The sequence below is a fragment of the Daktulosphaira vitifoliae genome, unplaced genomic scaffold, assembly GCF_025091365.1.
Source record: "Daktulosphaira vitifoliae isolate Bord-2020 unplaced genomic scaffold, ASM2509136v1 Scaffold_5, whole genome shotgun sequence".
NCBI classification, from domain to species: Eukaryota; Metazoa; Arthropoda; class Insecta; order Hemiptera; family Phylloxeridae; genus Daktulosphaira; species Daktulosphaira vitifoliae.
This window is the reverse complement of record NW_026099576.1, coordinates 16,121,433-16,144,448: the sequence shown is the minus strand read 5'-3', so window position 1 is coordinate 16,144,448 and position 23,016 is coordinate 16,121,433. Positions and strand designations below refer to the sequence as shown.

At 23.7% G+C, this 23,016-nt stretch overlaps 3 protein-coding genes across 8 annotated transcripts in view; 2 read left to right on the top strand and 1 right to left on the bottom strand.

The window, feature by feature from the left end:
• LOC126907256 (transcription termination factor 2-like) overlaps positions 1–4,629 on the top strand; it is a 31,701-nt gene extending 27,072 nt beyond the window's left edge. For all 3 annotated transcript variants that reach the window (XM_050688391.1, XM_050688392.1, XM_050688390.1), the window contains 7 exons: positions 959–1,165; positions 1,229–1,434; positions 2,592–2,686; positions 2,765–2,919; positions 3,228–3,389; positions 3,450–3,659; positions 3,919–4,629. In XM_050688391.1, the coding sequence (XP_050544348.1) occupies positions 959–1,165; positions 1,229–1,434; positions 2,592–2,686; positions 2,765–2,919; positions 3,228–3,389; positions 3,450–3,659; positions 3,919–4,242 (1,359 nt within the window). In that variant the 3' untranslated portion in view covers positions 4,243–4,629. The remainder of the gene's footprint in view (positions 1–958; positions 1,166–1,228; positions 1,435–2,591; positions 2,687–2,764; positions 2,920–3,227; positions 3,390–3,449; positions 3,660–3,918) is intronic.
• Positions 4,630–5,800: 1,171 nt separating this feature from the next.
• LOC126907263 (cytochrome b-c1 complex subunit Rieske, mitochondrial) lies at positions 5,801–6,976 on the bottom strand. Its single transcript, XM_050688403.1, has one exon. The coding sequence runs from the start codon at positions 6,836–6,838 to the stop codon at positions 6,032–6,034; it is 807 nt and encodes a 268-aa protein (XP_050544360.1). The 5' UTR covers positions 6,839–6,976; the 3' UTR covers positions 5,801–6,031.
• Positions 6,977–11,457: 4,481 nt separating this feature from the next.
• Positions 11,458–21,408, top strand: LOC126907259 (glycoprotein-N-acetylgalactosamine 3-beta-galactosyltransferase 1-like). 4 transcript variants are annotated; one of them, XM_050688397.1, is made up of 11 exons: positions 11,460–11,652; positions 11,724–11,893; positions 14,254–14,306; positions 15,097–15,174; positions 16,135–16,395; positions 16,499–16,651; positions 16,862–16,997; positions 17,987–18,105; positions 18,672–18,773; positions 19,439–19,596; positions 20,752–21,408. In XM_050688397.1, the coding sequence occupies exons 3-11, from the start codon at positions 14,297–14,299 to the stop codon at positions 20,965–20,967; spliced, it is 1,233 nt and encodes a 410-aa protein (XP_050544354.1). In that variant the 5' UTR covers positions 11,460–11,652; positions 11,724–11,893; positions 14,254–14,296; the 3' UTR covers positions 20,968–21,408. The 4 variants fall into 4 exon arrangements, with proteins under 4 accessions (XP_050544355.1, XP_050544354.1, XP_050544352.1 ...); XM_050688398.1 differs by having other exon boundaries at positions 11,458–11,893; positions 19,457–19,596; XM_050688395.1 differs by having other exon boundaries at positions 11,460–11,893.
• The last annotated feature ends 1,608 nt before the right edge of the window (positions 21,409–23,016 follow it).

The following is a 23,016-nucleotide window of genomic DNA, read 5'->3' as shown; positions in this document are numbered from 1 at the left end:
AAAGTATTTTGCGCACAATGGACCAACAGGTCTGAGTGCATGGACATTATGTCCACCTCGATAATAACTAAAAACAAAGTATTTTATAGTTGTAAAATACTATCCACATATAAAACTACCCTTCAGTTAAATTTTAAAGTTTCAAAAGTTCATCACATCTAGTTTTTTTGTTTTTATACAATATAGATTTTATATATTTTTTAACATATTATACATTGGAAGCATAAAATCTATTTTAAAAATAGTTACCCAACCCTAAGTATTACTTATAATTTAATTCACTTGACATTATATATTTTTTGTAGCAGTAAATTAACTAAAAATTCTGTAGTTGTGCACTACCACAGTCTATTTTCTCAAAATGGAAATATTCTTTACCATCTATTAACTTCATTTTACAACTTGTGATTTTTTTTTTTTTTAAGGTTAGGAGTGGGGTACATTTAGAGTACAATTTAACAATTTCAAAGAAATAATCTGTAAAGAGAAGACATATTTCCAAAAAATGTAATAGTCATAGATTTTCCTAATCATTTTGTAATGTTAAGTTTTCAAAAACATCTAGAAAAAGCTTGTTTGTTTATTAAATGAAAAATAAATAATTTTCAGTTCTAATTATATACTTTGAAGTGATTTGAAATGTTACTTGATTATTTATAATTGTTTTAAAATCGCTCATTTCAATGCTCTACTCTATATACCTTAAAGTATTTATTAACTTTTGATTATTTTTTTTCCCAAGAAACTTAATTTTGGTGTTTACCTTATGTAAGTAAATAGTCTTTAAAATTACTTTAATTTTAATTTTTCTTTGTACAATATTTTGATAGCACTTAAAATGTTTTAATTATTAATAATGTAACATAGTGTTATTGTTAAACTATTTACATTTAAGAATTAGTTTACAAAATAGAAGTATAATATATTTTTAATACAGGGGTTTGTAAATATTTTTTAGAGTCCACTTTATCAAATTAAATGGAATCGAATTATTTTGGATGAAGGCCATACAATTCGAAATTATAAAAGTCAAACCTCTATTGCTGCAAGTGCTTTACGTGGTATTAACCGTTGGGCTTTATCGGGCACTCCTATTCATAATAAAGAAGCCGATTTTTATGCATTATTAAAATTTATTAAGTGTCGTCCATTTGATGATTGGGCAGTAAGAATTATACATTTTACACATCCAAATTTTCAAACAATTTGACTTAAAAATATTATCTAGGTATGGAAACGATGGGTTGGAAATAATGATGTAGCTGGAAAAAATAGACTTCAATTATTAGTAAAATCATTGATGTTAAGAAGAACAAAAGCTGAACTTAGTAAAGCTACAGCTTTTAAATTACCGGAAAAAAAATTTCACACAATACATGTTGAACTTTTTAAAGAAGAAAAAGAAGCTTATGAAAAAGTGCTTGAGTTTTCAAGGTACATTACAAAAGAAAAGTTACAACTAATTTTTTAAAACATTGACACAGCTTGAAATAGCGCACTATTCATTTATTGTGAATTAGTTCGTTATTCGGTTGTAATTATCAGCTGCCCACTGTTGCACTTGTCAGTGTTGACGATAACACTATTTTTGTATTTTCTGGTGTCCGGTAGATAGGACAGGTCAGGGGGTTCAGCATTGTGAGACATGTCGGTAAATATGTAAACTAGTGCATCTGTGACTTACATACGCCACATCTGCCGCTGAATTATATATTAGCGTTTGAACATTGTTCACCCATACTTTTCTGTGTATTTTTCAGTATTTAAATAGTATTGTTGTATTTATAATTAAAAATAAACTGATTCTACAGTTTTAACTAAACACGATGTTCATATTTTTTATTATTAATACCTCTTATACCGTGTCAACATCATTATTACTTATATTAAATTAAAGTATTATTATCAAAATATATATCTTTTGAAAATGAATGCTTTGATGAAAGGTATGATTATTTTGAGGTTATATTTAAAAGTTAAAATTATAGAACATAATTTTTAAGCTAATATTGCCTTAAATCAAATTGCCAATCAATAAAATACTCAAGTAAATTAGTCTATTGGTTGTTATTAACTATTAAATAAATGTTATTAAAATGTATGTTTTATATCTTAGTAGCTATATTCATAATTCTTGTTTTATAAAATTTCTAATTAAATTGCATTTTTATTAAAAGACATAAAAATCATAAAGAATCTAAATTTGAAATTAAGAAAAATATGTTTATCAAATTGATTTCATTGCAAGATATGAAAACAATAATGTGCTTTTTTCCTTGAACTATACTACTTGATAAAAAAAAAATGAAAAAGTATTGGATTAGACAACTTTTAATAACTCAAAATGGACTTTTTGATTTCAATATTTAATATTTTTTTTTAAAACAAAATATCTCACTATATAAAAAAATATTCCCCAATTTATCCTCTTTAAACATATCTTCATTAAAAGTCAATTTAATTAGATCATTATTCAATAGTTTTTATCTTATATATTAAAAAATTTGTAAGTTTTTAGTTTTTTAAATATAAATATTATTATAAAATTTACAAATATATTCCACTTTTAAAAAGAAGCTTTTCATGTTTAGTTCACTATTTGCTTCGTATTTATATGAAAAAGCGGAAAAAGAAAATGCTGTTAATCGAGGTTTTCCTGTTCAAAATAAAATAAAATATGTTCACCGTAAGTAATTACTTTTTCTTATGAAATCATGATTTATGATTATGATGATATGTAATAAATTAAAAAAATTATTTTTAGAACGAGATATGAATGAAGATATATTTAAAGATCACCCTGAATTAAATAAGTTGTTTAAAAAATTGAAGGACCGAAAAGACATTCAAGCTCATCATATTTTGGTATTATTATTACGATTGAGACAACTATGTTGTCATCCATGCCTAATGAAGAGTGTATGTTTAACTTTGTTTAATTAATTTTTTAATTTAGGGATTTCAATGATAACACACTTAACAGATTTTTCCTAAGTTCAGTTTGATGCTAATTTTCATGTTAAAAATAATCATAGTGTATTACTAACTAAAATCCATTTATAAATAAAAATATTTGGAAAAATAAGCTTTACTACACTAATAATGGTTTTCCTTATTTTGTTTACTTTCTTATAAATTAAAAGAACTGTGTAGGGTGATGAATTTTGTAATAAATATGTTTTTATAAAAAAATAAAAATGTCTTCAACATTTCTATTGTATCTTTAGATGTTGGAAGGGGATAATCTTAAAGCGGATGGTATTCAGAGTACTGAGGACTTAGAGTTAATTGATCATATGAGTCGCATGTCCATAGGAATACCTAATGCAAATCAAACACCTTTAACTGAAAGTAATCCTATTTTTAATGATTCATGGATTAGTTCTAAGGTAAGTAGTTAAACATATTTAAGTAAATATTTCTTTATTAAATAATTTATTTTGTTTTAGATAAAAAATGTGTGTGAAATGGTTCATGAAAAAGTTTTAGATACTGATGACAAAGCCATTATAGTGTCCCAATGGCCAAGTATGTTACAACTTATTGGTAATGAACTAACAAAGTATAAAGTGAAGACAGAGTTGTTTTCGGGTGCTGTACCAATTCCACTTAGAAATAAAATTGTTACAGAATTCAATAATTCTCAAAGTGGTCCAAAAGTAAATTATAATGAAACATTATAACACAAAATTTATTTTATTTTTATTTATGATATAGAGTTTAGATAACTAAATATCTAGAGTTTATCAAAAGTTGTACTTATCATAATAATTTTAGTTTTGATATACAACATGCATGATTCATTTACTAATAAATTAAATTATAAAAATGATATTGAGAATTTTTTATTTTGTAAAGTAAAAAAAAATTTAATTTAAACAGGGGTATATTTATCACTGATTTATTTTTTTTTAATAGATCTTATTGCTGTCATTAACTGCTGGTGGTGTAGGATTAAATTTAGTTGCAGCCAATCACTTATTTTTAGTGGATGTACATTGGAATCCTCAACTTGAAGCTCAAGCCTGTGATCGAATCTATAGAGTAGGCCAAACAAAACCTGTTAACGTTTACAAATTTATCTGCTCTAATACTATTGAAACAACTATTCAGTCAATTCAATCAAATAAATTGGAATTGGCTAATAACCTTTTTGGTGGCTGCAGTAATGTTGAAGCGACTAAGATAACATTAGATGATCTAAAAGAAATATTTAATATTAACCCTAATAGATCAAAATAAAATAAATTTTTATCTATGTTGATAATTTAGTATGTATATTTATTTTATGTACAATATTTTGTTGTTAAAATTGTATCTTTGTAATTACTATTTTATCTTTGAACATTGCTACATTTTATAATCAAAAATTCATAGTATTTTTTTAGTAATTAAAAGAAAATTATTTTATTATTTAAAACAATACAATAATTATTCATGCACATAATTTTTCATTAGATATTTGACTTATATGTAGTTTATAGTTGTTTTTTATTATTTATTACTAAAATATACAGATTAAACGAGAACATGGAATCAATAACTTGTTGATTTTGAGGTTAATTACTCAGGTTTTTATTTGCAATTTTATTATGTCAGATACAAATACATTCATTTTTTGAAGTCATAAAAAAATTAAAAACAGCTTTTGGTTTCATAATTGTTGTATTCTTTGCATTTTCAGGTATGGATATTAAATTTAAATAACTATGATCAATTCCAAATTACTGTAATTATAGGGAAGAGTCAATATCATTTATTTCTGATAGTTAATATGTCACCAATTTAATACTGAAATTGAATATAAAAATTTATACTCAAAAAACACCATTTTTAAGCTAAATTAAAAAAAAATATATGAAATTTAAAAAGTGATAGTATTTTATTTAATTTATTTTTTAATACTACATGTTAAGTTTTTTAAATAGACCTTTTTTTATAATTTCTTTAGCCAAAAGCTTCATTTTATTATTTGTAACTTACTCTTACTTAATTCTTCACATAAAATTAATTATTTCTGAAATAATTTTGGTTTATTTTTAAATATGTTATTAGAAACAGGAAAAGGCTTGTTTATTATTCTACAATGGTACATTCAAAATCAGTATAAAATTCAAAATATTTGCTTAATTAGAGAATTTTTTAAAAATATTACTACAGTAATTTTACATTATTAGTAATATTACAGTTTTTTAAATATCAAATATCAAATAATAAATATAATCATCAAAATCATACCATATTCCACATTTTTCAAAAGAAATTAATTTATTTTAGAGCCTTTTCAAATAAAAACTTGTTTGAGAATTGGAGAAAAAAATAAATCTACAAAGAATCAAGTATTTGGATATTGTCTATAAAATAGTTAACTTCTCCAATTGCCAGTTTTACAGACCTTAAATATGGTCAACACCAATTGATAAATGTTTTAACAATTAAAACATACTTGTATAATAAAATTATTCAAACAATTTTTTTTTTTTTTGTAGTAGTAGTATTTTGATATATTGAAATATTGTCAAGCGTGGATGTATTACTTCTCAAAAAGTTTTTCATATTTTAATGAAATCCTTAATATGGTTACATCAAATTAGAAAGGTTATAACTTTAGACAATTTTTTCATCATGAAAATAGAAAGTAGCTGTAAAAATGTAAAAGTTCATAACTAGTCTAGTTAAAATATAGAAAATATAATTGTATTTTTCAAGGAATTATGTTACTTATATTTTAATAAGAATAAAATATTTTTAAATCAACTATAACTTGATAATTATCAAATAACAAACAGTATTTTATCTCTAAATGTTTAATTTGTTGTTTTATTTTCATTAAATAACAGAATTTTGAGTTGACATAATGTTTTATAATGTTAAAATGTAATATTTTTACTTAGAAACAAATTGGTAAAAAATAAAACAATACATTTCATAAAATAGTTCATGTAGTGTAAGAGTTATAGGATTTATATTGTTGATAATTTATAATACAGTAACATGAAATCTAAAGACAAAATACTTTGGTGACTATTTACTAACCAACTAGAAGAGTGTTATCATCTAAAAATTTGTAGGGTGGTACTTCCATGTTAGTAGGTGCAGGGCCTTTACGAATTCTACCAGCTGCATCATAATGTGATCCGTGACATGGACAGTAATATCCACCCCAATCACCAGCATTAGCAATAGGTACACATCCAAGATGTGTACACACGCCAACAATAACTAACCAATCTGGCCTTTGTACTCTAACTGAATCATCTTCTGGATCTCTCAGCTCTGCTACATTAGTGCTTTGTTCAGCTTCTATTTCAGCTGCTGTACGATGTCTTACAAACAATGGTTTTCCTCTCCACTTGATTGTAGCATTTTTTCCTTCAGGTATTTCATTTAAATTTACCTCAATTGATGCTAATGCTAAGACATCAGCAGCAGGAGCCATAGATAATACAAACTTGTGAACAACAGCTTTAGCACAGAAAACAGTACCAGTTACAGCAGTTCCGAGAACCATATAAGTAAAAGCATTTCGGCTTTCAAAAGTATCACAATTTTTAGCTGTTGGACTTTTTACTGAGTCACGGCGGTAAGGTGTGTAATCAGGAAATTTGATGTCAGTATGAGCTAAACGAATTTGGGTAGAAACCACTGATGTGAGTCCAACTTTCGACAATAAATTATTCTGAAATGTGTAATTGTTCAAAGTAATAGGATTAGACGGCACAATCTGTTTAGCTGATTTTAATGCTCGTGGTGTCTTTGATGATGATGTTGATACAACTTCAGTTTTGCCTTTAAGCACATTGGAGAAGCTACCACCGAGTTGTAAATTTCGAAACATGATGTACCTAAAATTTAAACACACTTAATAAAATATGTTAACTTCAAATAGTTCAAATTTTTTATTAAAAAGGTAGTATAAACTTAATTACACCAAAATGATACTTCTCTATCATTGAAAATCAGTAGCTGACCTTCTTTGATCTAGTATCATAAGACGTAAACACATATGATTCTTATTGATAACAACTTTTTCTGAGATTATAGATAACTTTAACCAAGGTAAGTTTGTAATTACTTTGGTATTAACCTTTAAAAAGAAGTTGGAAGCTTATCTAGTTTTTTTAGTTTTGATTTTAGCGATAAACGACCACAAAGAACCCTTGGGGTCTGAATACTAGTGATCTGAAAATTAATTTTAATATTAATACACGGTATTATCGGTTAGTTACAAATTACATCGTCAATAATATAGACGATGTAACTTGTTATCGTCTTTATCCAGTTAAAAGTTTTATGATAAACGTCTTAATAAGACACTCCTGTTAAATTTTTAAGGTATTTGACTATTTATAAATAAATTGTAAATAGTCCAATCATTTGCAATGAAATACAAGTCTGCTATTATTCTAGTGGCGGATCCAGAACCTTATACCGAGGATGTGAATATTTTTATTATGGAATCTAATCTTATAAACTCAGTATAACTAATCCAAATAATATATATTATATCTTGTTAGGCTTGTACCCATAACTACAATGTGGAGTGGCCTTATGAGTGTTTAACCCCACAGTTAATAAATTTGTGCCTCAAAAACGTTTATTTTAATTTGATTTTTATATATTTATGCATGTACTGTAAATTTATAAAACAATTAAAAATAACAGTAAAAGAATAAATTATCAAAATATTAAGATAACAGTAAATTAACATGGACATTATAAAAATAACTTATCAATGTATGAACTTCTTTTATCGAATACATCATTTTAAAATTTTAAATAGTAAATCTTGTGTTTTATTGGATAATGAAAATATATATATATCACTTCTTCAGGATTTATTATAACAGCACGTACGCATGTAATAAGGCTAGGCCATTGAGTTTTTCTTCAGTTATTCTTGACCTTTACCTCGTTTTTATCCATCTTAGTTACGAAAAGTTTTTATTTTGTAGAGCAGTTTTGTTATGAAAAATTAATTTTATTTCTACTATGTACATGGTAGAAAAATATTGAAACAAAATCATCGGTAAATTTTGATTCTAGATCGCTAATTAAGTTGTTTACAAAGGGTATAAATTATACAATTCTAAAATATTCTTCAGCAGTTTAAACTTAAGGGTTGCCTCTTGTCATTCTTGAAGATAATCTAGGCAAATCAATATCATCAGTAATTTCAATTTTAGCTATCTGAGGTTTTAATCTAAATATTTTTACAAAACACTCATTGCTTTCTTTACGACTTTTTCAAAAGTGACTATTCTATTTTACTCATTTAACCAATGTTGTCTCAAACGAGTACAAAGGAAATGGTAATATTTTTTTGAATAAAGTTCTTTTTGTTGAAGTTTTAAAAAAATGATTATTTCTTTCATTAATCCAAAAGCATTTTTTACATATTTTAAATTCCACCTTTCATAGTCAACAAATTAAGAGCATGGCAAAAAATGAACATTGAATTGCGTTTTTCATTTATAGCTTCATATTTTTTAAGGCACCGCATTTTTTAGATAGCATAACTGAACATCAGTCAATTGTTATTCCAACGCATTTTATTATTTAGGGATAAGTCAAGTTTTTCAACTATTTTTTAAAACTGAATTACAAATAATTTCACCAGTTATTTTAGGCATAACTAATTCATTACTATCATAAAAATTATCACGAAAACATTACAAAAATCCAATAAAATTTTCGTTTATTTCATTTTTATACATGTGTCGTTTCACCATAACTAAGTTTGATATTTTTGAAATATCAGTTATTTTATCGAAAATAATGCTAGAGTAATTCGATTGTTTTATTCTTTCCAAAACTTTTTTTTTTTTTAATTACCTATTATTAATATGAATTCTTTTTGCATAATTTTTGTGATATTAGTTACCTTCGATTGTGTATTTAAAAGATAATTTTTTTAAGTTTCATCGCTTGATAAAATTTTAAAATTTGATAACTCTTTGAGATTCCCTTTATTTTCAGTAAGTAGTTCAGAGTCACCTAAAAAAATACCATCACAACGATGTCTTCTTAGAGCAATGTTTTGTCTTCCTAAAAAATATCTTTTCTATAATTGGTTTTAACTTACTTCTATTTTTCATAACTTGCTTATTACGCTTTATGCTTACTATGTTTTTCAAAATAACCATTTTTACCAAGTAATTTAGCAAAGTTAAGGAGTCAGTGACACGACTTTTTAATGGTGTTGTGTTACTTGCTTCTTGCTCCGGTTTGTATGACTTAATAACAATAATGAATGCGGTACAAAACAAACTACTGGAAAATTTTAGACAAAACAAACCAAAAATATTTATCTAGGTGCTCATTAGGTGCTAATGATAATTATCATAAATTTTTTATTTTGATCTTAATATATCACGTTAAAAATGGTAATTTTGACATGTACATTTATTTGTATGTACATTTTCTTGGTATTCTTATAGTATGAATTTTTTTTTTTATTATATTGTTTTTTAATTATTGTACCACAGAAGTAATAATCATTTAAAAATGAATAATAAAGCAAATTAATGTGTTATTAAATGATATTTTTTCCAATAATTAAGTGGCTCTATGTTTTGTATGAGGATTTTGCAAGGAATTCATTGGTGTATTTTTTATATTTTATGGGAATCAAGCAAAAAAAATATAGAAAATTACAAATTATCAACTAAAAAAAAAAATTCCTTAAAATCTATATTAAGGGACTTTTGAGAAATACTGTTTCATAGAGTGCAATAATGATATCTGATACTTTCTATATATCAAACTAAAAAGATAAAAGAAACAATAATAAAAAAAGATAATTTATAAAGGTAGTATGTTTAAATTTACCAGTCTTTCAGATTTTTTTTTTTTATCAAGGTTGTAACGAACCATTTAGTTTCTTGGCTTCCAAAACTACTTCCTTCCATCTCTCTCTATCATATGCCTACTCCCAGTCCACTCCAATTTCTTCTAATAATTCCTTGAAGCAGTCTTTCGATCTTTTAATTGTCTTCCTCTTGGTCTCTTTCCCCTCGTCATATATGTCAATGCTACTTCAATAGACTTCCAACGGTCCGCCATACATGGCTTGCCCATTTTATCCTTGTCCCTCTGTGAATTAGACCACATCTTCTCTTTTGTAAAGAGAATCTCTCTTCCGTATTGTTGAATACGGTTCCGTAAATATTTCTAAGAACTTTTCTCTCAAATATATGTAGTTTTTCATCATCAGCTCTCGTCATTACCTATGTGGCACATGCATATGTCAATATAGGGAGGTTGTAACTTATGTATAGATGTTTTTATGTCTTCTTTGACAACAGCTTAGATTTAAAAAGGGTTTTCAGTGCATAAAGGCATCGGTTAGCAGTGACCAATCTGATATTGGTCTCTCCATGCAAGTTGTTTTGGTTATTTAGGGTAGACCCAAGGTACTTAAACTCTTGTACTTGATTAAAAGTGTTATTTCCCACGTGGAGGTTATTATGGTCACCCGCTCCTCGTTCTACCATCATGTATTTAGTTTTTCCACTGTTAATTGTTAAGCCAATATCTTTTCCGATCTTTACTAGTTATTTAACAGTACTCTGAATAACTTCTCGGGAAATCCCATTAACCATTATATCGTCTGTGTATGCTGACGACATATACTAGTCCTTCGGATATTTTTTTTTTTTGTGGAACTAAAGTAGTTTTTCAATTTTGAAAAAAGTACTGTTTTGTCTATAGACTGTCATAGTCAATGATGTTAGTTATATTAATAGCGTAACTAAGGGCAGCTAAAAGGTAATACTTAATCATTGTAGTATGATATAAGTAAAAAAAAAGGTCATTATAACATCCTGCTCTATGACATCTAAGGATGCCATAGTGTACTATTATTGCACTGTGACATTCACTATTTTGTGTCAATACATCTTATTTTATTTATTAATTGATACACAAATATTTCATAAAAAAATGAGATAAACAGGAAATCTTTTATTATAGACTATTAAAATCTTAATTTAACTGTTACAAGTATATGTTGTTACAATAAAAAACATTTGCAAGAGTCAAATTAATATGATAGATGAAGATGCATAAATGTATTCATTTAAGCATAATAGAAATACTTTATTAGTTTAAGAACGCTAAAATTAAATTTAAAATGTAAATAACAATAAGAATCAATGTTGGATGAAGGTTACTTACATCTATAGGATGTACATAAAATAAAATTCTCCTTCACCTGGGATAGGGTTCAGAGATTAATATAACAGTAGTTTTAAAATAAAAATGTTTACAAAAATATTGTACGTTTTTTAACAAATAAATTTGACAAATTTGTGAAACAGATGTTACATTTATCTTTGTTCATCTAAACGTTGATATATATTGATCAGAATTATATATGGGAATTTTTTTTCGTTATTCATAGCCGATACTGATTTAATTGTAACATTTTGTTATCTCATTTCTGTAGATAATCGGTTCACTGCTACAGAAATTTAAAATGTTAGTATTATTTGACTCGTTGTGATGGAAAAATAATCTGTGTACAAACTATTCTATTACTAATTAAATACAGTAATAACTGATAAGATAATGAAAAATGGAAGTTATATACTCTGAAGGCTTACCGACTAAGTGTTAAAGCCTGCCATGGTCTATTCAATTAAGTATTTTGTACGCTCTTTGCACAAATATACTTAAACCATCATAGTATATGTCAGAAATTGAGTTATGTCTTTCTTTAGTTTGCGAATCTTCTCGTTCTTCTTTAAAATAAATATATTTACCTTCTATGCATGGAATTAATTTTATATAAATTATATCACATGATGTGTACCAATACAATTCATCTCGTCAAATAATATTAGTAAACGAGTGATGACTGCTATATTATGTTTATTAAATACTTGCACGGGTATGTATATTTAAAAATGTCTATTATTAATTTATATAAAATAAATATTATTTTGTAGGAATTGAATACATTTTTTTAAAATTTAAATGAAAAATAAATAGGTATTGATATATTTCAGGTATCTAATAACATTTTAGTTTTTAATTTGCCTCTTAAAAGCAAGTGTATATTTTTTTCAATAAAATTTAAATTATGCATATAATTTTATTTAAATTCTTATTTAAAGTAACCTTTTAAATTAAATTAGTAATGTGTTTTGCCGTTGTGCTAGGTCCTTTTCTATCACCAGAATTATCTTGGAGAAAAAAGTATTAATTATATATTTTCTAAAATAAAATTGTAATTGATTAAAGTAGCAACTTTTTTATTGTGTATTAATGCTATTAAAACATTGCTTTAAAATTTATTATTACATTCTTTGTTTGTATATTGTGTAAACTAATTAATGTCCTTTTTGATTCCGCTATTTTACTTTCTATTAGCTTAATCATCCTTTGCGTTATGTGCTTTATGTTGCTATATGATTTTCTTAAACTGCTTATTTTTTACGTTCATTAATTTTCTTGTTGATCTCTTTTGTTTTTTATTACTTTTATATTTATTTCATATATTGTTTATATATTTCCTTCTCTAGTTTTATATTGTCTGTTTTCATTGTTACCATATTATGTATTATATTATTGTACTGTAAGTACTTAAGTGTATAACTAAAATATGACTATCTTATTAACTAAAAATAATATGTTAATGCATGAAATGAATGTATCATTTCCTGTTATTGATAAATAATATAATCTAGTATTAAGAATTAAGTTTTATAGCTATAACATAATATGCTATTGTATTTTAAAAAGGGTCATTTTTACCATAAGAAGACATGTACACTAGAGTACTCACAGTGTGATATTTATTTAGCATTTCAAATTTATAACAAACTCGCATAAATTTATATATGACTAACTTTTATATAATATTCAATTATCAATATAATTATTTTAATCATTGATTGTTACATGATTTCTTTTTTAGTATATATTAATTTAAAAAGCCACTTGGCATTAAATGATTCAAATAAACTAATAGCTGAAACTTATGTGTTAAAAAAAGAATTTTTTTACTTGATTGTTGCAGAATTCTAAAAAAATTAACAGTAATACCCTGGTATATACTCTACTGCAGTTAGTAACTACTTTTTTTTATGTATATTATTCCAATTTTTTAAGTTTAAAATATTAAATTATACAATTATAAAAAGAGGAATTTGTAAATTTCATTCTCTAAAACTTATATTTTTTTCTATAATATAATCTGGTGTTCAAAAGCATATTAAAGATTTTTTACCCAGTAAAAAATATTTTCAATTTTTTATTCCTCTATTCATTTTTGTTTGTTTAACAAAAAGTCATTTACTTCTAAAATATTCTTAAAATTTTCTATAAAAGAAAATTATAGCAATTTTTAGTATAATAAAGATTTATTATAAAAATTTTTTTTTTGTAATATAAAAAAAATAGTATATTGCTAATTTATTTACATCTTTTGTAGCTAATTTCTAGAAATATAAATGATTAACAAAACAAGGATTTATCAATAATTTGATTGAAATTTTCTTTATTCAAATTTATTTATATGCAGTAAAAAAATTGTATTATTATGCACTGCTAAATAAATAAATTTAATAATATTTAATAAAAATATACTAGATTGTTGATTATATTACATTATATCTAAGTTGTAAATACTTTTATATTTTTAAATTGATGGTAATAATGTTAATAGTCACTATTATATCAGCATATATGTATTGTGTATTTTATTATGAATATACTAAAGAAAATTACTGTTAATGACTTTAAAGTTGTTTAAATGATGTACTTTTATAATTTTTAATCTTTTTTTAATAGCCTTAACATTCATAAACTTTATGAGTTTAGCGTGAATTTACCTAAAGGATGATAATATTACTTGATAATATTTCAGATAAAAGTCTATTTTACCTTTTTTATTGGTTAAGAAATTAGTTTCTTTTAACAGTTTTTTTAATTATTTAATAAAAACCTTTGGTTATTAAGTATTCAAATAATAGTATAATGACAATAGTTATGTAAAAAAGAGTGGTTATATACATTATTTATATTCTAAATAGATAGTATTAATAGATATCATATATTAAACATATTAAACTAGTGTTTATTTAAAAATATTTCTCTTAATAGCGCAAAAATTAAAAGTAATTTTTGTTAAAAAAAAAGGAAATATAGAGAATTTTAATCTACCAAGTGGAAACTATACAATACAATATTCTAGGTAAAATGAATTTATTATAAAAATTTTGAAAGATAGTCTTATTTTTTTTTTAGATTTTGATCAATACATCTAAGTTAATCTTTAATATATACTAAAATGAAGAATGGTAAGTATACACTTAATTTAATGAAAAATTGTTATAATATGTATAATATATTTGTCACAAATAATACAAAAAATGACAAAATATTTTAAAATATGCAACTTTTTCATACGATTCTAGCACCCAAAGTTCTTTATTAGTGTATATGATCTCAAATATTTAACATTCTTAATTAAGAGTATAATATTATTATGACTTCATATAAATTTATTAGCTAATAATTATAATATACTATTTGGTTGTTATTTTATACTAATCAGTATTTTATACTAAACTTAATAAAATCTGTAAGGTACACAATATTGCTTCTAATAATTTTTACAAAATAATTTCTAAAAATTAATTTAATTTTGAATTATAGATTTGAAAATCCAGTGTGCTGAAAATAAATACTATTATGTATAATTATTTTTCTATTTAAGTATGATTAATAATCATAATTTACTATTACTAGAATTATTTATTTTATTAAAATTGTTATAATATATTTATAATTTCAAAACAATTAGTATTACAATTTTCATAACTTCATAGTTAAATTTTAAAGAGTTTTTATCCTCAATTTATTTTTAATAATTATTACCTAGCTAGTATATTTATTTACTTTAAAGTATTTATCATTCCTAGTTCTATATTGTATGTAGTAGAGAAGGAGAATGTATATTGTTGACTTGGCATATTTTCTGCTGTCATTGTTTAAACTGTTTATTGTTTAGAAATAAAATATATTGCATACTAATTTTTGATTCATAATATAATAACCTATAATGAATAAAAATATTTATAAATGCAGATAAAATGTCATATGTTCGATTTAATCATCAGAAAATAACTCATCAAATAAAACGGATATATTCTTTGAAATCTAGAGGTAAAAGTTGATTTAAAAAAACTATTGAATTTCAATTAAAAATATTCTAATGATTAAAAGTCTAATAGTTAAAATATCATATTAAATAAAATCTTTGAAATTAGTTGCTATATTATTAAAATTCATTTTGAATAGGCAACTAATTATTTTTTGGTGTATAAACTTTACTCTCATTTTAAAATCAAGTTGTATAATTTATTATCATGGTATGTAGAATGTATGATTTAATATTTTATAAAGTATTAAAATGATTATCAATATTATGATGATTTAAGTCAAAATGAAATTTGTTATAAACATTCAGCTTACCTAATAAAAAAAATCTAATGAACTCTATAATAAAATAAAAGTTAAATAATTATATAAATAAAAATTGTTAAAATTTATATAAAAAAATTACAATGTATCTTTTTTTATTAACTTATCAATATTTGCTAATGGTATGTAATATTATGTCCATGTACCATTAAAAATTTAAAAATATGTTAGAGGTAGATTGATTCCCCCCTTAAAAATATTTTGTGTAACAATAAATATAATATTAAGTGTTTTGGGGTTTATGGAAAATTTGAATAAGATGAGACACTCCTTTTTTGACTTTTTATTGTTATTATCATATAAAAAGTTGCCAAATAAAAATTTTTGCTATGTATTTTATCATTTGTAACAATAATTGAAGGTTGGAAAACTCTTTAAATAACTAAAACTGTTAAAAATTTCTACATTATAGGGCTGTTGAAAATGTAGAATTACCATTTTAAAGATTTATTTAAGAGTTTTTAAACTTTTTAAAGTATCTAAAAAATTAAATTGAATAAAAGATAATTGGGTCAATTTTTACATGATATCAATAACATAATTTAGCATATTGAGTTATATAAAATAAATAAATGAATCAATATGATTTCTATAAATGTAAAATTAAAAAAATAGTTACTTATATTAATTTAACTTTTCTAGATATTTTATATTTCAATCGACCAGGCATTAGTAAAAATTCTCTCCTAACCTTCTTAATTGGTGTCGTATTTGGTCTATTTTTTGCTTATACTGTAATATCTGTTAGTGAATGTCATTTCAAAGACATTGCAATATTTCCTTCAAAATATTCTTATAAAATTTATCGTGATCCTCATTCTCATGGCCACAATGATGATGGAGAAACTATTGATGATAACATTGAAATTAAATCTCATGGAGAGAATGAGACATTACATTTCCGTATGTATTGTAGAATGTAAAAGCTTATATTGTAGATAAATGATTTTTAATAAGTTTCAAATCATGAAATAACTTTTATTTAATTTTAATTTATCATATTTAGAAGAAGATACTGTAGCTCAAGAACTTAAAAAAAAAATGAGAGTCCTTTGTTGGATAATGACTAATCCCAATACACATATGAAAAAAGCAAGACATGTTAAAGCTACCTGGGGAAAAAGATGTAATACACTACTTTTCATGAGCACTGCTGAAGGTTATTGTTATATGTGTATTATATTATTTATTATTATATTATTATATTATTTATTTATATTTATTAAAACTGGAAGATATTGTATGTACAGAAGCAGATGTTCTAAGGAAGTGCTACGGCACCCTTACACCTCTACTCCTAAATCTACTCTCTTGTGTATATGGGATTATTTCCTTTTTTTTAATTTAAATTTATTTAAATTAATTTTAGAAAAAAGTTTACCTACAGTTGTTTTACCTGTCAAAGAAGGAAGAAATCATTTATGGGGTAAAACTAAAGAAGCTTTTAAATATATTTATAAGAATTATAAGAATTATGACTATGTTCTTAAAGCTGATGATGATACGTAAGTTAATTAGGATTATTAGTACTTAAAATTGAATTTTTTCTGTATTTTTAAAAGTGACTGTATAGTAAAAACAGAGTACTTTAAAAAAATTATATTTTTTGGAAAATGTTATGAAATAAATTTATAAAAAAATACAATTTTTGGTATGCAATTTATACTATGATATATATTGAAGGAGATTCTACCCTCTCCAAAAGCCTCCAAATTTTCATTCCAAACAATTTTAAATAATTTTTATGACTTTTTTGAAGTACCGAAAAAAAGGAAATCACTATTAAATTGAGGGAGTATTAGTAGTATATTATTTATATTTATTACTAGCTCATATTGAAATTTTTAAACTCCACCAAAAATTTTTTTTTTGAATATTTAGTTAATTTTTTATTTACAATGAAAAAAAAACATTTATTTATAATGAATAATAATTATAACATTTGTAGCTATTTAAGGTTAAAATTAAAAATACAAAGTGAAATAAAATGGGATTTTATGTGCTACGTGTTTATAACTAATTATAATATTCTAAATTAATTTTTTAAAACTTAATTATTGTTCACAAAACTGATGTTTTTTATCATCTACATACCTACAATATATTTAACTGTATCAATTTACTCAATGACATATCATAAGATAATTAATAAACTTATCCAAATTAAAAAGTAATGATATAGAGTTAATGTAAATAAATGAGAAAATTGTAAATTCATATCTCTTAGAATATACAATAGATAATACTTAATAATAACATTTTTTTAGAAAAGTGGGCAAAATAAATACAGAAACATAAAAAGTATAAAATTTGCATATTTATTATATAAGATAAAAAAAAATACAATGACCATATTTTATATGCTTAATGAGCTTAAAACCAAAGTTCTAACTATTCTTAAAGTGAGGCAATTACAAAAAATATAAAGAGCAAAAACAAAATTTGTAGTATAATTTAATTCTTTACTAATTAGTAATTACTCTGTTGGTTTTAGATATGTTATAGTTGAAAATTTAAGATATATGTTATCATCATATGATCCAAATTCTGCTATTTATTTGGGGTGTCGATTTAAACCTTTTGTTAAACAAGGTTATATGAGTGGTGGCGCAGGTGAATTATAAGATTTTTTTTATTGAAATATGTAATGCTACAGAACTAAGAGTTCAATATCATAATTAAAAAAAATATTTTAAAATATTAGAAACAAAGACTAAAATTTATGGACATATATGAGGTATAGCAATTAAAATTAGAATTTCTTATGTATATATATATATAGGAATAAGTTTCACTAAGTTCATCAAAAGGCCTGAATTTTAAAATTCTAATGTTTTTACATCTATAAAAGTTTTAATGTGATTTGAATAATGTTATGCGGTGTACATATTTTTAAAGTTAGGATTATAGTATAAAAAAAAAATTATAAAATATTTTGCACATAGGATAAGCCTATGTTTTATAAAAAGCTCAAATTTTTATTTTTGTACCTATTTAAAAAATATTTTTATTGAACATTTATTCAAAAAATGGAAATATGAAGATATGGATTTTTGAAAATAGGTTATGTGATTTAACTAAAGCTATAATTAGAAATTCTGTTATTTAATTACCATACCTCATTATTTATTACCATAAATCAATTAAATAAATAATTTTATTTTGTAAATTTTATTAAGGTTATTTATTAAGTAAAGAATCAGTGCGGAGGTTTGTAGAAGAAGCAATACCGAATAAACAATGTCGTCAGGATACTGGTGGTGCTGAAGATGTTGAAATTGGTTTGTTGATTATTTTTTATATTATTAATTTGCTTAAGGCCATTTTTTATGATGAATAATTTTTATATACTAGGTTTTGCTTAGCTGGTTGGGTTTATAACTTTAATATTTTTAGGTGTACTTCTAAGGTATCTTTAAATACCGTGTTATTAGTACACTTGCACACTTGAACAAATTTATAACAAAATTGATATGCGCAAACCAAAATAATATCCTACTAAAAACTTAGCGTGTGAACTTAAAAAAAGATTCTTTAATTTAAAAAAAAAAATTTGAAAATTGTGCGTCATTAAGTAATTTTTCCTACATTATTTAATTTTTCAATGTTTTATATAATAAGATTTTGCCATTTAGTATTTTGTAAATTTACGTAAATTTTATTCATAATATGCTAGTGTATTTTGTGTCTATCCCCATAAAAATACTTATTTTCAAATTCATGCCACTTCTTAATTTTATACTAAAAATGATACTATTAAAAAGATATTGAAAAATAAAAGATTGTTTTTAGTTTGCCTGGGGCTAGATTTTTTTTTTTTTGTGGTTTTTTAGCATCTTTTAAATAAATTTATTAAAGCTAAAATTATGTATATCTTCCATGTAAAAAAATTAATAGTAACTCTGTGTTTTCTTTAATTGTCAGTTACTTATTAGTTAATTTGTAGGTATATGTTTACAATTAGTTGGTGTAAAAGCTGGCGATACTAGAGATGCTTTAGGACGTGGACGTTTTTTTCCATTTATTCCAGAACATCATCTTATACCTGGTCATACAACTCCTGATTTTTGGTATTGGCAATATTTATATTATCCAGGTGTAGAGGTAATATATTTTGTTTGATAAATATTATTAAACAATACAAGCTGAATGCTAAGGCATTATTTTTTAATTTGACCCAAATAATTAAACTATTAATAAAAGTTTAATGTATTATAGATGATATAATAAATTTAATTTTTGAGATAAGATTTATTTACATATTTTTGCTATCAATGCATAATAAAATTTTAATGCACCTCCATGTTCTATTTACTAATTCTAATAATTTAAATGCTTATAGTTTAACTCGATAAAACTTGTTAATATCTAATCAGAGATTTTTTTTTTAGAATGATCATGCTGTGATGAGAATTCTTAGAAAAATGAGTGGAGTGGTGACTAAAGAAAATAGGATAAGGAATGATCATACAATAAGGAGTATAGGTGTATTATCAATTGTGGATAATATGACAGAAAATAAACTTAGATTGTTTGGTCGTGTTTTGAGGAGAGAGGTATCAGAAGCTGTAAAAACAGTTTTGGAAATCAATGTTAAAGGAAGAAGAGATAGAGGAAAACCAAAAAAGAAATGGAGGGATGTTATTGAATGTGATATGAGGACGGCTGTTGTGTGCGTAGATGATGTGAGAAATTGTGTCTAGTGGAAGTTTAGGATAAGGGTGGACAAATCCAAGTAGTTTAGATAAAATCGAGAAAAAATAAGAAAATCTTGAAGAACTGCTATTTTAAAATAAAATACAAACATTTTTGAGAACCAAATAAAATATAAATTGACAAATTTTAATTTGAATTGCCAAATCGATATTAAAAAGGTTGATAAAATAGTGGTTTATACTAAAGAGTATAAATCATCAAATTTTTAAAATGAGATTTTTAACAATAATTATAATTTAAACGTTTTTTATTCAATTTTTCTTTTTGTGATACTTGTAATTTTATTGTAAATCAAAAAAATATATTTACCTTTCAAGTTAAAATGGTATAAATTTTAATTAAATTTTTATCATCCTTAAAATCTAAATATTAATATCAATATAAATAATGAATTATACACTATTATAGTATAAAAGAATAAAAATTTTAGTGCATAAGTTAAAATTTTAGAAATTAGACTTGCTGTTTAATAATAAATTATATCAAATTTTAGGTAAAAATACATTTAATTTATATTAGTGTTACAATGTTTTTTATTTGCAGGGAATGGACTGTTGTTCAGATACAGCAATTTCATTTCATTATGTGTCTCCTAATCAAATGTATGTATTAGAATATTTGATTTATCATTTGCGGCCTTATGGATTGTCACAGAAAATTGATGTTACATTAACTAAAAATAAAGATATAAAGGAAAATATTAATAGTAATATCAAAACCGATAGTTTAGTAAATAAAAATTTTAATGTATCGACATAGATTGTTTTACATTTCAAATGACAACTAAATTGTCAATAACAAATAAACGTTTTTTTAAGCATAATTAATTGATACTCACTATATCAGTGCCATGAAATTGCTTTATATTAGGGCTTACTCAAAATGTCCTATTGAAATAATTTTAATAATTTGTGAAAAATTCTAGTCAATTTGCTCATTGTAAAATATTAATATTTCCAAAATATTTTCAAGAGCTTGAAATTACTCTATTTGTCTCTCTATTCAATATTAACAATAAATAATTATTTATCATTAATTATTTTAAGGATTTTGTTAGTTAATAATATTTTTCTATTAATATTTAAAAGTTATAAATATAATTGTATTAAAACCAAAGAATTTGTATTATAATAGGGATTTCTTTGTTTACAATGATTACATTGGTTATAAATATTTTTATTATTCATAATTCATTAAAAGTTTTTTATACAAAATATTCAAATATATTTTAAATTATTCTACTGTAGTCTGATAAGTAATGATTTATAATATTGCTGTGATTTATTATGTAATCTAAAGGTTAATGTTCCAAAATGTAAATAACTTTTCTTTAATCTGTAAAATAAAAATAACACTCTTAAATGTAAATTACTTTGATGATTTAAATGACACATTAATAGTACTTTGATGTACATCTATTAGTCATATATGTCTTATGTTCATATAATGCTTCTTTTCTATTATATTTCTATATTAGAGTCATGGATTAGCATAAATATGAAAAATGTGTATTGGAAAAAACTATATTAATGTATCATATTATTCTTCATTTAATTTATCTGTTAATGATAATAGTAAATATACTTATTAGTATGGCATTATTATTATGTTATTATACACTCATTTTTTAATAAAGTTGACGTGTAAATCCATTATTAATTACATTTACTAAAATTATCTGCGTTATAAAATAAATGCTTATCATTTTAACAAATACATTAATTATATAAAACTGCATATCATTTTTTTTATAACAATTAATTTATAAATATATATTTTAAAAACTTAATAATATGTATCATTTAATAATTGGTTAATTGAGAGCTTAAATAAACAACCGTAATGCTTATTGAATCCCGGGAGAAAATTTATTTTTCTTTTGAGTTTTTTCTCCTTCTTACTACCCAAGTAATACCTAAGCCACTTTTTAGCCACATGCTGTGTTAAAGATTACAAATAAATTGACAGTGTTGCTCATGAAAGTACGTATTAAGTTAATTTATAAATTAAAAAATGAATAGATTTGGCCATAATATAAATATTACTGCTTTTATAGGCATACTATTTTTAGCTTTGAAGTAGAAAGGTTTTATGCAAAAAAATGTAATGTTTTCATTAAATTTCCATTTATGTTGCCATTTTCACGGCTCTCGCCGAATTTATTTTTTTCATCGTTACGTCAAAAAATCATAAATCATAACTAGTTGAAGATATTGCCCTAGAAAATTGAAAAAAATACACTCGTTCTCTGTAAATGGGGGAAATCCCCAAAAATATTTTTATTTTTAAAATCGGTAAATTTTGACATTTTTAAAAAATATTTGATGTAAAACTAACATAACTTTTTTAAATAGATGAAACAAAACATTTTTTTTCTAATATATAACTTAAGTGTAGTTGTTTCATTTGATTTATATTATTTTGATATCTAATTTTTTTTTTATTTAAAATTTTTAACTTAATGTTACTATAATATTTTGAAAAATATTTGGATCAATATAATTTTTTTAGCTTCGATGCGAAGCTGAGAAGGTATTGGTTTTACTAAGATGTGTTTTTTTTTTTTTTTTTTTGTGTGTTACCACTTTTTCTCAGCTCTCACCGAACCGATTTCTTTCAATGATACGTCAAAAGATCACAAATTGTATCTAGTCGAAGACATTACCCTCAAAAATTGTAAAAAATTCCCTCGTTCCCCGTAAATGGGGGAAACCTCCAAAAAAATTACGAATTTAAAAATCGCTAATTTTCGAAATTTTTTCAATTTTTTTTACTTAAAAGTGCCATAACTTTTTCAAAAATAAACAT

Coding starts and splice junctions, on each gene's coding strand:
- LOC126907263 (XM_050688403.1), bottom strand. CDS start 6,838: ATGTTTCGAAATTTACAACTCGGTGGTAGCTTCTCCAATGTGCTTAAA.
- LOC126907259 (XM_050688397.1), top strand. Junction 15,175..16,134: donor ATATTCTTTGAAATCTAGAG/GTAAAAGTTGAT, acceptor TAACTTTTCTAG/ATATTTTATATTTCAATCGA. Junction 19,597..20,751: donor TATATTATCCAGGTGTAGAG/GTAATATATTTT, acceptor TTTTATTTGCAG/GGAATGGACTGTTGTTCAGA.